Raw genomic sequence first — 12,345 nt, 5'->3', positions numbered from 1 at the left:
TGTCATGTTTCTCAGGCTGAGTGGATTTCTGTGAGCTGGGACAGGTAAATGCTTCTGTGAGCTCTAGGCATCCAGCTGTGGGAAAATTCACATTATGGTGGAGAGCAGCTGCATAAATGGAAAGTGATAAGTTTGAACATGGCAATATTAAGAGTCATTCTCTCCTTCCCTTGCCCTTCCCTGCAAACTGGATTTTTGTAACATTTAGCTCTGGGCACCCTGGGATGTTTCTCTGGTCTCACTGTTCACTGTTTCCTGTTGTATCCAGGGATGTTGGGAAATTCCATTTATGTTAGATATGCTTTGGGCAGAAAAGAGTTAACAGATTACAACAAAATAATAGGAATACAGAAATTTTCAGTATCTCTCATGAAATGGTATTTTTCCTCATAGTTTCTGCTAGAAAACACAGAAATCAGCTGCCTCAGTGCTGGTCCACAGCAGAGCCACTCAACAGCTGAGGAACAGCATCTCCTCTGTTGCTCCAAGGGCCATAATCTCTGTTCTCCATCCTATAGTTTGAAAGGTTCCTTGGGCTGTTACAGCCAATAGCTGAGCTGTCTCACTCAGGGTGGTGCCAGCTTATTATACAGATTTCAGGATTTTTGCATTGCTGTTCAGTACCAAAAGAAGCTTTTACTTGCCTCTGATTCTCTTTATCCAGAAATCTGTTTAACTCAAGTACAAAGATTTGGCAAAAATAAATCTCTAGCAGAGTATGTTCATGGTGAGAATGGTTAAAATTAGATACCTAAACCATGTCAGGTCCTGAGGCAGTTCCTTCATGTGTAGAAATACTGCGGGTCAATACTTTTGTCTGGCAGCAAGGGAAGACGTGGGCAGCACACATCCCTGAAAACAGGACCAAACCTCATGTGCATGAGTGCAGGTTAAGTTACTCAACCTAAGCATGAAGCATTTAAAATTATGGCATACATGTAGTTTTGGCAGTGGTCACACTCTGCATTGGCAGAGAGTAATTAAATCAGCAGCACATTTTTGGACCACTCTGAAGCCAGAATCTCTGGGTTAATTGGTAGCATTCACATTTGAAAAAGTTGCTACAAGCTCTTGTTTGTGCTGTTCTGTCCCTTGACACAATTTTCTGTTGGCTACATTTGAAGAAACCTCGGCACTGCTTTTAGGATGTGTTTTTGGAAGTTTCATGGCAGCCTGAAATCCTCATTCCACCCTCCCCTCCATCAACCATAGTATATCAAAAGGCATTTTGACATATGAATTTCATTAATCTATGGCAGTAGCTCAGCTCTGACTTACAGGCACTGCCTCCAGGGCACTCCTTAGAACTGGGAACTTTAGTATGCCAATTTAAAATTACATTTATGCAAATGTACCCAAACTTGCTGCACTGTAATTTAGCTTGGGTACAATGGGCTGTGAAAGTCACCTGAACAGCTGAGGCTGTGCGAGGTGACTGAGCTTCCCTGCAGTCTGTGTGAGGGTGGCTGCCCACTGCCAATGTCCCAGCAAGGCAATTTCAAACCTGCTGGGGTAACTCCAGACAGCCTGCAAGCTTGGAGCTTATTGTAGCATTAGAAACACCCTGAGCAGTAAAACAACCTAGTACAGACCTGCAGGCAGCTGAGGTGGACACCAAGCAGGCAGGTTCTTTCCCTTTACATCCTCCTGAGTGGCATTTTCAGACCGGAACTGGAAATGTGAGTGCTCTTTGCCAGCTGCTGGGCTGCCCCTGGGCTGGGTTGCAGCGCAGAGCGCATCCCGTGTGCGGAGCGGGAAAGTGGGAATGGCCCCAGTGTGTACAAACTCACAGGGCCTTGGAAGGCATTCTGTAAATACAAAGCCTAATGATTTCCTTGCTCGTTTTTATGAGCCCAGAAGACGCTGCAAGGACTGAATGAAGCGAAGCAGCATCCCCTTGAATGCTCAAGCAGATGTACTTCCCCTGAGGAAGTAAATTGAATGTCCTGACCTTGTAGGAAAACAAAACCACTTTTATTTTCAAAGCTGTTTATATGAATTTCTAGGAACTAAATAACTTCTAGAGCCCCAAATTAAAAAATTCTTTCCCCCAACCCCTTTGATACTAAGGTTGGCTAAAATAGAGATTAGACCTTGAGACAAACTAGGCTTGTAACTGCTGTATAGGCACTGAGTAGATGCCACTGCTGTGCTGTCATGACCCAGCTGAGGTGCAGACACATTTAGCTTGCTAGCTGGGTCAAGGAGTGGTAGAATGGAAATGAGCAGATAGACCTGATTTATTTTTCGCTCCTTCTTAAAATCTGATCCAGTTTTGCAGAAAGCTTTGAAAGAGCCTTCCTTTTGGAAAGGAACCTTTAACTTTTAAAACAGAGTCACAATCTGGTTTGTGAGCTGCTTTCCAGCACAGCCTTACCTGTGGGAGCCTGCTGGCTGCAACACAGAGTGCATTGTGTGCTCTGGTGCAGTACAAATGAAACAGGGAAATAAAGCAGAGTACTTTTCATCGTGCTTGTCAGACCCCAGGATTTTTCCTCCAGAGCTGGGGAGGGTCACACAGCAGGAGCCCAGAGCTGCTGTGGCACCCTGAGGTTTGCACACAGAAATAGTTATCTGCTGCAATATACCCCAGTGCAAGGGAGGGGCATATTCCAGTGGATAACTATTGGCAAACCCTGGGGATAACCTGGGCAATCATGCAAGCAGAGCAGAAAAACAGCACTTCAGGATTAGCTTTTAATTTCTGCCTATAGCTTGTCTGAGGGCAGGCCATTAAAGTGACAGCATCAAGTCATTAAAATACTGTTAGATTTTAAAAATAACTAGAATCTGGGGAGGTGCTTCAGGTTTCCTCATCCTCAGCGCAAAATGCCTCAGGACAATTAAGTTTACAGTGTTATTTTTTCTCAACAGTTTTTGAAAATCAGCTTCATTTTTCTCTAGCTGGAGCAGAGATTCAGAAAAACAGTGGCACAAAATATTATAATCTTGTTCCACATATTTAGAAAGCAGAATCAAATTTGTATTTTTTTTTGTTGCCTTTTTCTTTTGCAACCTTTCCTTAAGTAAATATCTTGTAAACAGATTTTTCTTTCTGTTTTATGCTTTATACTCATAAGTAACTGTGTGAAGGGGAGTCAGGCCACATTTTTTCCTCAAATGTTTGTTCTGTAAACAATTTTTTCTCAAAAAGGGAAAATTGTTCAAGTTTGGAAATTTTTTTAATAATATTTACAGAAATTGTTATTAGAAAGCATGAAATATGACTGGAGGCATAAATCATTTTTTTCAGTGCAGGCACTAACAGCTACAGCAGTAGAGCAGTGCAGGGAAGGATAAGTCAGAGGACAAGGGGAAGGAGGCTACCCAGTGGTTTTAGATAATGAGGGATGGAAATGAGACCTGAGTGCAAGGAATGTAGTATAGAAACAGGGCAAATAAATAGAAGCCTTGTAGTAATGGCTCAGGACTGGCAGTGAGCTCTAGAGCTGGTACCACTCCCTCTCTGCTCCCAGTCCCTTTCCCAGCTGGAGCAAAATGGCATTAACCTCCAGCTCATTATGCACTGCAATAACACACGGTGCAGAGGCAGAAATCATCTTGTGCTCTTATGCTCCCTTTCCATGGCATCCCCAGGAGCACCCAGGAGAGCATGAACCCAGAGGATGAAGTGGATGAGTTTCTGGGCCGAGCCATCGACGCCAGAAGCATCGATCGGTTACGCTCGGAGCACGTGCGCAAATTCCTCTTAACATTCAGGGAGCCTGACCTGGAGAAAAAGGTAACGCTGTCCAAAAACCATTGCAGTGGGTCAGCCAGGCTTGTTAGGAGTTTCAATTCTCCTGCAGTAGGTCAGGCTGTTATATCTAGGGTTTAAGCTGTGGTTTGGGTGCTGGAGGTGGGGCTGTGATTTTAAAAAATCCATGCTTCTTCATGGAAACTTTAATATAACTTGTCCTAAAAAAATCACACTGGCCAGGAAAGCCATTTCTATCAGACACACATGAATGTGCAGTGATAAGCAGTAAAGGGAATCCAGAATAAACCAGGTTTTTTTTCTCTGACTTTGAGACTTCAAACTGAGATTGCAGTCACCCCTTATCTCCTTCAAATCACTGGAGAAACCCATTTCAGCCTACCTAAGCTCCTCTGGAGGGACTCCTCCTCTGGAGGGACTCCTCTGCCCTTTGTCCCCATAGAGCCCCAAGTACTATTAGGGCTCATTGGGATGCAGTCTGTACCCTGGGTATTTTTAGGAGCCCATTTTAAGCAAAAAATAGTTCTCTATCCCACAAATGTGAGAAAGGGGAGTAACAGACCTCAAGCTCATGAGCAGTTGATTTCATCCTGATCTGGTTTTAGATATTGCTGTCAGGCAAAGACCATTTCTCTGACTATATAGTAGAGACTATCCATTATCATCAGCTCTAGATGGCTGCAAAGTTAAATTTCCAAGTCTAATTTCTAAGTCTAGAGGTACCTGGATGACATTATTAAAGGTACCATGAGAAATGATGGGTTTAATTGCACAAAGGAAGTAATCCTTTTTTTCTTTCATTTTTTATTCAAGCACATATCCTTAGGATGCTCGAGTGGTCTGTGGGTTAAACTCATTATTCCATGGAAAACAGTTCATAATAAGTCTGCACTAATTATTTTATAATTTTATTTAGAAACAGTCTTTCCTTGACAAGAATGACTACCTATTACAAAAGCAGAGCTTTTGAGGATTTACAGCTGTTCAATGAATCAGTGTGGGACTGGATAAAAGCTCTAGCATGTAATTTCCCCCCACTCCTCCTCTTCAATTTTATAGCTGAAAACTGCCAGGGAAATTAGCGGTTCACCTGTTCAGAGCACCTTTTATTTTGTGGTTCAAACACTGATCTGGTCTGTGCTGAGAACTGAGCTCCAAGCTAAAGAAAGCATCTCTGGGAATGGGGTGCAGCTCCCACGTGGCTGACACGATGACAAGAAGCTGGAAGGAGTGACTGTGTGACAAGCACAGCAGCCCTGCACTGCCATTAAAATAAGTCAAGTCATCTGCACAAATGCAAGGTTTCCTCATCAGCAGCATTTGTCCCTCTTGGAGGAAACTTCCCATGCGAGAAGTTTAGGTCTGATGACAGTGACCTAGAATCTTGGTCCCAGATAATGCATCTCTGTTCCTCTCATGCAAGGGGCAGCTGGTGAATCCTCTCTTCACCCAGCTCTGTGGGTTTCTGCCCTGGCCTTTGGGCCTGTTCTTGCCCTTACAGATTGCCTGGGAGAGAAGGGGAGCTGGGAATGTTGTTTTATACCAGCACTGCTTTCCAAGGACCTAGACAAAAGCCAAGTAAGAAGTTTTTTATGGCAGCCAGTCAAATTTCCCACTAACATAATAACTGTGGTTTTTTTGCAGTACTCCAAGCAGGTGGATGACAGGTTTGGAGCCTATGTGGCTTGTGCCTCCCTAGTCTTCCTCTTCATCTGCTTTGTTCAAATCATAATCGTGCCACAGTGAGTACCCTTTCATGCCTTTGTTCCCATCTGCTCCCCTCCTCTATTCCAGCCTACTTTTCTTTGTTTTTTCCTTGAAAATTCAGAACTCCAAGGGGAAGAGAAAAATCCTTAAATAATTCATGCTCAAGTGATGCATGGTGCTTATTGTTTTCACCCATTTCTAGTGCAGATTAAAACCTCCTCACTGGCATGTGAGGATTTCTGTTTCCCCGAAGTGATTTCTCTTATAATTTACCTTGGTCTTAGGAAATTCAGTTCAGCACATTTATAAGCCTGTGGAAAACAAATATCACTGAGTAGGAGGGATTGGCTACCAAGGCATAGCACACACTCACAGCACAAGGCTGGGCTGCCCTCTTGTCTAAACACATTGGGACAGGGAGGTGCAAACCCATCACAGCCTCATTGCTCAGAGCACTGAGTCTCAGGATCTGCTTTGCAAAGGAGGATAATCTCTCATACATTTATTCTTCTGGACTCAGAGCAGCTGGGCAAGAGGAGAGATAGAGAGGAGACTGAGCTGCACATGCCTGAGCTTGTGGCTCACTCCAGGTTTCAGGGTTGCTGCCATTTCTTTTCCCAGGCAAGAATGGCAAAAGCTCCTCAGGGCTGTGGGGCACAGTGCTCTTGGCCAACTGCACTGGTCTGCAGCTTTGCCTGCAGGGCACAGCTCAACTCACTAAATCTCTTCCAGCAGTGAGTGAGCTCTGCAGAAATGGGACTTCTCAAAGAGTTCTTTAAAAGTCACTTAAAATTACAGCATGTGGGTATTTCCTATAATCTGGTTTAGTAGCAATAATACACCATTCACTGAGCAATGCTGTGTTGGAAATAAATTTAGAGTTAGTAATTTTTAAACTGAAGAACAAGATCACAGAAGCTATGAAAAGGCTCCAAATTTATCTTCCTTACAAGACAAAAAAATGTCCCTAAAGAGAGCTCCAGCACTATTTTGTGCCATCACAACTGTTTTCTATGTCTGTTGCCACCACTCTTTTTAAAGTAGAGACTGGTTTGCAGTGTTCAGATGAGATATTCAGAAGGTCACAGAAATAACACATAGTCTGATGTTTATCATTCACTCTCCCAGGCACAAGTGCTCACAGAAGGATTGAATCAGCAAAATAACATCAGGACAAATGCACTATGTAAACAGACAGGTCTGCTTTGGGAAACTGCAAGTGAAGCTGAAAGAGGCTCAAAATTGGAACTAGATAGTTCCCAGCAATTAATGCAATGTTAATTATGTCCAAAAATGTTCTCTGAGAGTAACTAACATAACAGGGGCTTACACTTTGGACTTCTAAATATTGCTGTCATAACTTCACACCTGCAGAGGCCCTCTACCAGCCCTGTGTTGCTCATCAAGCTCCCTAAGCAGCCCCTATGCTGTCTCCATAAAACCCAGTTTAACATTTAAATGACAACTTGACAATTTCTCATGTGTGGCAGCCATATGGCTGCCTCCTTTGTATTACGCAGGAGCCATCCCTTATGGCAGTGTGGTGTAAATGTTGTGCTGTTCAGTCTCCTCCCATGCTGCCCATAAGGAGGGTGGTTGTTTATTTGGGTTTTTTTTTTTGCAAGTTCTGAAGTGTCCTTAGTCAGCCTGGCCTGTCTGTTTGGTTCAAGAGTAAATAAAATTTTATATTTTAACTATAGGTCAGATACACTTCCCTTCACCTTTTGCTTTGTTTCTCCTTATATTTCAGTTGCATAGCTTTGGTCTTTTATTGAACACCAAGTGAAACCACAGGTGCATATGTGTCACCATCAGAGCTTCATGAAAGACACACCATGGAATCAGAATTTGAAACTAGAAACAGAATGTCAGTGTCAATTTATTATGATAAAGAGGAATTGCTTTAAGGAATTTCAAAAAAGGCTCAAACAGAGAATTAGCAAGTACAATTATCCTAGTAGTCACGAGAGAACACAGAGAACAGCTGGCTTTGGTGTTGTTGCCCTCAATGTCACATTGCAAGAGTACTTCCTTTAGATTATGAACAAGGCTGACTCCTGGGAGGAGGCCTATCCTGTCACACTGAGACCAATCACTGGGAAATTGGTGTTGAATCTCTTTGTGAGGAAAACAGATGAAAATTCACAGAACAAAGTTGGCCCTGGAATCCTCTTTGTACTTCAAAGTTGGGAGGAGCAGGAACCTCTCAGGCTGGCCAAGATAAGGCTGTTATCCCTGACTATCCTTATGCTGTGCTTGCTCACATCCCAGCACCAGACAGAGCACAGAGAGTGGTGCTGCACAGACATTCCCTGTGCAAGACAGGAAGCCATTCCCAGTGAGATTATTCCCACCCAGCTGCACCTCAGCACTCAGCCTGCCTTCCTTCCCAGGGCTGCCCTGCCCACAGCCAGCTGGGGGCTGACCTGCCACAACAAGTTCTTCTGTCACCTCCTCTAGTGCATGAAATGTGTTTCAGTCCCACCTCTGTCACCCCAGCAGGAAGGTGATTGCTGTAAAAGATGCAGCATTCTCTATTCTGCAGCCTGTCTGAATAATTCTAAATAGGCCAGAGGGTCTGTTGGTATTCCAGGCACCTCGTGTCTCCCACAGCTATCCTAATTGGAAAGCCTGTGCAGTGTGTCATAGCTTGTACAAATGTGTTCTGGAGAGCAGAGCTGCAGCTATTCTACACAATGTGCATTTAAAAAACAAAACCAACCAAACCTCTCCTTGATTTCAGCTCTACATTTATGCTGGGTTTTTTCCTGACCTGTTTCCTGATCCTGACCACGGTGGTGTTTGTTTCAGTCATTTACTCCTGTGTAAAGGTGAGTACTGTGGTTTCTTTGTAGTCCTCTGCCTAAGATAACCAGATCAGCAATCTGCTTCTTCAGCTAACAGAGTGTGTTTTGTTAGCCATCCTTTCCACACTATGTGATAAGGGTTACAGAAAAAGCCTTTGATAAGGCAGAATGAACTGCAAACAGATGCTAGGGCTGGCATCTCTGTAGCTCAGCAAGAAGTAATCACTCTGTGGATCTGCATGTCTATTAAGTCCCCTGCAGACACTCTCATATTGATATCAGAAGAGCACATTTTCCAATGTGGGACCAAGCCCTGACCATTCATTTCCTCCCTGTAAACTTCCTGCAGCGTTGCCTGTGTGCTGGCCCCTGCTGCATATGCCTGTTTGGGTAGGCAGATAATCAGAAGCAGAATATCATCAAGGAAAAATGTCCTGGAGGGAAGTAAAAGCCATAAACATATAGAATTTTATCAGCCTTTCTCACATGAATGTACAGAGCTTCCAACATCCACTGGGCTCTTTCTTGTAGCTGCCTTTGATCAGAAAAGAAATACATTGTGTGAAGTCCAAAAACATATTAATTCTTCTTGTCAGCCTGTGGTAAACTGGCACTGAGCACTGTGGGAAGGGTGCTGTGCTCATCCATTTCACTCAAAGGTGTTCCTATTAAAAACATGGATGTGTTTTAGGTTTAGGGATCCTTCTAGCCTAGAAGTGTCTGAACATGGAACATACTCAGATTCAGGTTCCTTAGCCCAAGCTTAGCTTTGTTCCTTAGTGCCTGAAATAAAATAGCTCAGTAGCACTATGTTTCCAGCAGAAGAAACAGTGGGATAATGGATAATGTCAGGCAGATGATTTGTTTCACTTTAATTATCTTCTCTGTGCCATTTTCAACAGTTGAATGTGGGTGCTCTTGACAGACTTGCACCTTACATATCTTTTTGATTTTTTTAAAGTTAAATTTGGAAATTAAGCTTTGCTTTCTCATATAATAAGAGCTGCAGAGTGTTCCCAGTGACAGAAGCTTCAACTTCTATTTGAAGTTAACGACTCACTCACAGGGTTTCCTTTGGCCTTATGACAATATTAAAGGGAGCCTAGTTTCTAAGTGCAGCATCCCATTGGTCTGGCTTGTTTACCAGCAATGAGAAGCAGAGTCAGAAATAACACTGCTGATAGGAAGGCTTGGGTGCCCTGAGCTGGGAAATGGTACCCACAGATGCCTGGTTGTACTTGCTATGTCCATTGCACTTGAGGATGCTACTGAAAATCATCCATTTGTAAACAGGTATCAGCAGTTCATGTGATTAGCAGTTAATTAACCACCAATGTGACAAGAGTCAGATCACACCACAGTGAACTTGGGAATTTGGTGCTGCAGGTCTCTGGCAGCACCATCCCAGCACTCTGCCAGCCAGGCAGGGCCACCCCAGGTCCCTGGTTCTGCTGGGACAGGAGCTGGGGCAGCCCTGGAGCACCCCAGCTGCCTGATCCAAGGCTCAGAGCTGTTTGTCACCCAGTGGCATTTACAGGCCACTGCCACTTACTGACAGCAGCACTCAGTTCTTCTGTCATCATTCAAATCCTCTGGTTATGGTTTGGGCTTTTTGGTTAAAATTATTGCTGGTCTTAATTACTGATGAATTTAAAAGGCACACAGGACTTTTCAATCCCTGGGATGTTAGGCAGATTTCATTCTTGCTTTCTTTGTCTTGATCTTCCAAATTCCTATAGAAGAGGTCTGTTCAGTGGTGCCTCCAACTGTTTCTAGGCTGGCTTTGCCTCAGTGCATAGGCTCTGGATGCACAAGACATCAGAGGGAATTCAGAATAACATCAGAATTTAATGGGATTTTCTGAAGCCCCTGACATTTCCAGCAGTGAGTTTTCATCCCCACAACATACTCACGTATAACATCCAGTGTGGCTTCTGTGCAGAGATTGCATATATTGAAAATATTGAGCCTTCTAGCTCAGGTTCCTTTCTGATTACCTGTTCTTAGTGCTCCAAATTAGCCTCTGCTGACAACACCTGATTATGAGATGGCTTGTTTAGGGAACAGGTACTTCAAGCTTGTCAGCTCCATGTCTGATGGCAGCAGCTCCTAATAGCTGCAGCCCAGTTCTGTCATCCAGAACAACCTCTTTGTGTTTCAAGTCTTTGATTTTTAAGCAGTGAGTTTACCCAGCCCTTGGATAAGTGGTGTTATTTTATTTCTGTACTCCACATTGCTCCAGGAAACACACACCTGCAGAAGGAAGGCAGTTTTGCAGATCCTTCAGATGAAACCCCTAAAGACAGGGATGTCAGCATTGTTTGTTTTGTTTCACACTCAGATGTGGGAGAGGAGAGCATGTGTTTTAAATACCAGTGGTTCATTCCACATGAAGTTGGAAAGCAGGTGTTCACTCCAGGACATCAGCATAAGCACAACTTTTGCCTGTTTGCTGTACTGTTACGTGATAAGTGTCTCTTTTTTCTTCCTCTTTCCAGCTTTCATGTGAGATTTCCCCTCCCTGTTTGGCCTCCCCAGCTCTGCCTTTGACAGTGGCCAGCAGGCTCGTTCTGAACAGCTTGATCATGTTTTATTTTCTTTTGCTGTCATTATTATCTTCCTCTATAAAATTCTCCATGGACTAGAAGTTGATCCTGGAACTGCCAGCACAGCCAGCTTGGCTTTCCAAGTTTCTTCAGCTGTAATAAACAAGAGAGTTCCAGTTCTTTGCTTTGATGCTCCATGAAGTCTTGGCCACTGTGAGGTGGTGTCCCTTCCCAGTAGAGTCTAAGGTCATGGGAACCAGGGTCCCTTCTCAAATACTCTGCTGACAGACATCTGTTTTGCTACTAACTTATCAAGTTTGTGGTTTTTTCTTAAAATCCTTTAACTTCTGGTATCTACACTGCTGTGTGGAATTCAACTTCTTGCATGGTTCTGGGAGAACACAGGAGAGAAATTTCAAGTTATCCTGTATGAGAAAATAAGCTTTTCTGTAGCTCTACATAGGTGTAGCTTGCCCATCACATTCTTTGCCTCCAAAAGCTGGTCTAGATGCTCCCAAAGCATTTGGGTTTTTTGTCTCAATCAGGAAAATAAAACCCTCTGAAAACTGTACTTTTTTAATAGACTAATAAATCACTGTGAAATAAGTTACAGAAATGGACTTGCAACATCAAGTTGCCTGGAGATGTTGTCTTTTACTGCAGAAGCATCTTAATGTACTTCAAAATGACTCAAAGGCTTTTATTACAAATTGAAAAATCAGACCTTAAAGACCTCATCTTACAACATAACAGCAATTATCTAAGCAGTTTTCCATACCCACACTAGATGTTAAGAAGACAAAAAGAAGAAATATTTCTCTTCTGTCCTACATCAGCTGTTGTTCCAAGGAATTGACTTTATTTAGAGTAATTTCATCATGCAAATGACTGGAGGTTATGAATTATTTTCGGTGTCACACACTTCTTGTTGGATCACTTTTTAAACTTGTACTTTCACCTGCACAGCAGTGCCCTTTCTTCACCTGCACTTACACATTTCAATTCAGAGTGAACTGGAATCAACTGGACAGTCCAATTTTCTTTTTTCCCATTGTGGTTATTTTTGTTTACATGGGGATTTAAGAGTGCTAATGAGTGACGTCACCTTGTGTGGCTGCCCAAACAGGGACCTCAGCTGCCCAGATGGATCACATCCTTTCTCTCAGCCCCTTCTCAGGAGTGCAGATGGGTCTGGGAGCTGCCCTTTCATCAGATCCCTGTTTGTCACTCAGGCAGGATTTGAGTGTCCCTTTGGACAGTACAAGCCAATGGCCCACCAGCAGTGCTGCTTGGATTTTCACTGTAATGTCCTGATACTCTGCTTCTTTTATGAGCACAGAAGAGGTCTTATTTTTGTTTTTTTTTGAAAATGGGAGGGACAGTCATCTTCTTTCCTTTTTTTTCTACTTCTGTGCTCTACCCCTGACTTGTGGATGTTTTTATGGGAGAAGCACTGCATGAATGGAGCTGAATTGTCAGACCTGAGATAGGTCCCCATGTCTGTCACAGAAGTCCTTCAAGCTGCAGGTGTTCCAGGTGTGCAGCTGCCTCTGTGAAACAGGGAGAG

General features: G+C 43.4%; 1 protein-coding gene across 1 annotated transcript in view; it reads left to right on the top strand.

The window, feature by feature from the left end:
• ADCY5 (adenylate cyclase 5) overlaps positions 1-12,345 on the top strand; it is a 203,813-nt gene that overhangs the window by 173,681 nt on the left and 17,787 nt on the right. Inside the window, exons 10-12 of the mRNA XM_064719085.1 lie at positions 3,598-3,742; positions 5,363-5,460; positions 8,169-8,256. Coding sequence (XP_064575155.1) covers positions 3,598-3,742; positions 5,363-5,460; positions 8,169-8,256 — 331 coding nt within the window. The remainder of the gene's footprint in view (positions 1-3,597; positions 3,743-5,362; positions 5,461-8,168; positions 8,257-12,345) is intronic.

Source organism: Zonotrichia leucophrys, chromosome 7, assembly GCF_028769735.1.
Source record: "Zonotrichia leucophrys gambelii isolate GWCS_2022_RI chromosome 7, RI_Zleu_2.0, whole genome shotgun sequence".
Lineage (NCBI taxonomy): Eukaryota > Metazoa > Chordata > Aves > Passeriformes > Passerellidae > Zonotrichia > Zonotrichia leucophrys.
Note: the sequence above shows the minus strand (reverse complement) of the source record. Positions and strands in the feature narration are given on the sequence as shown.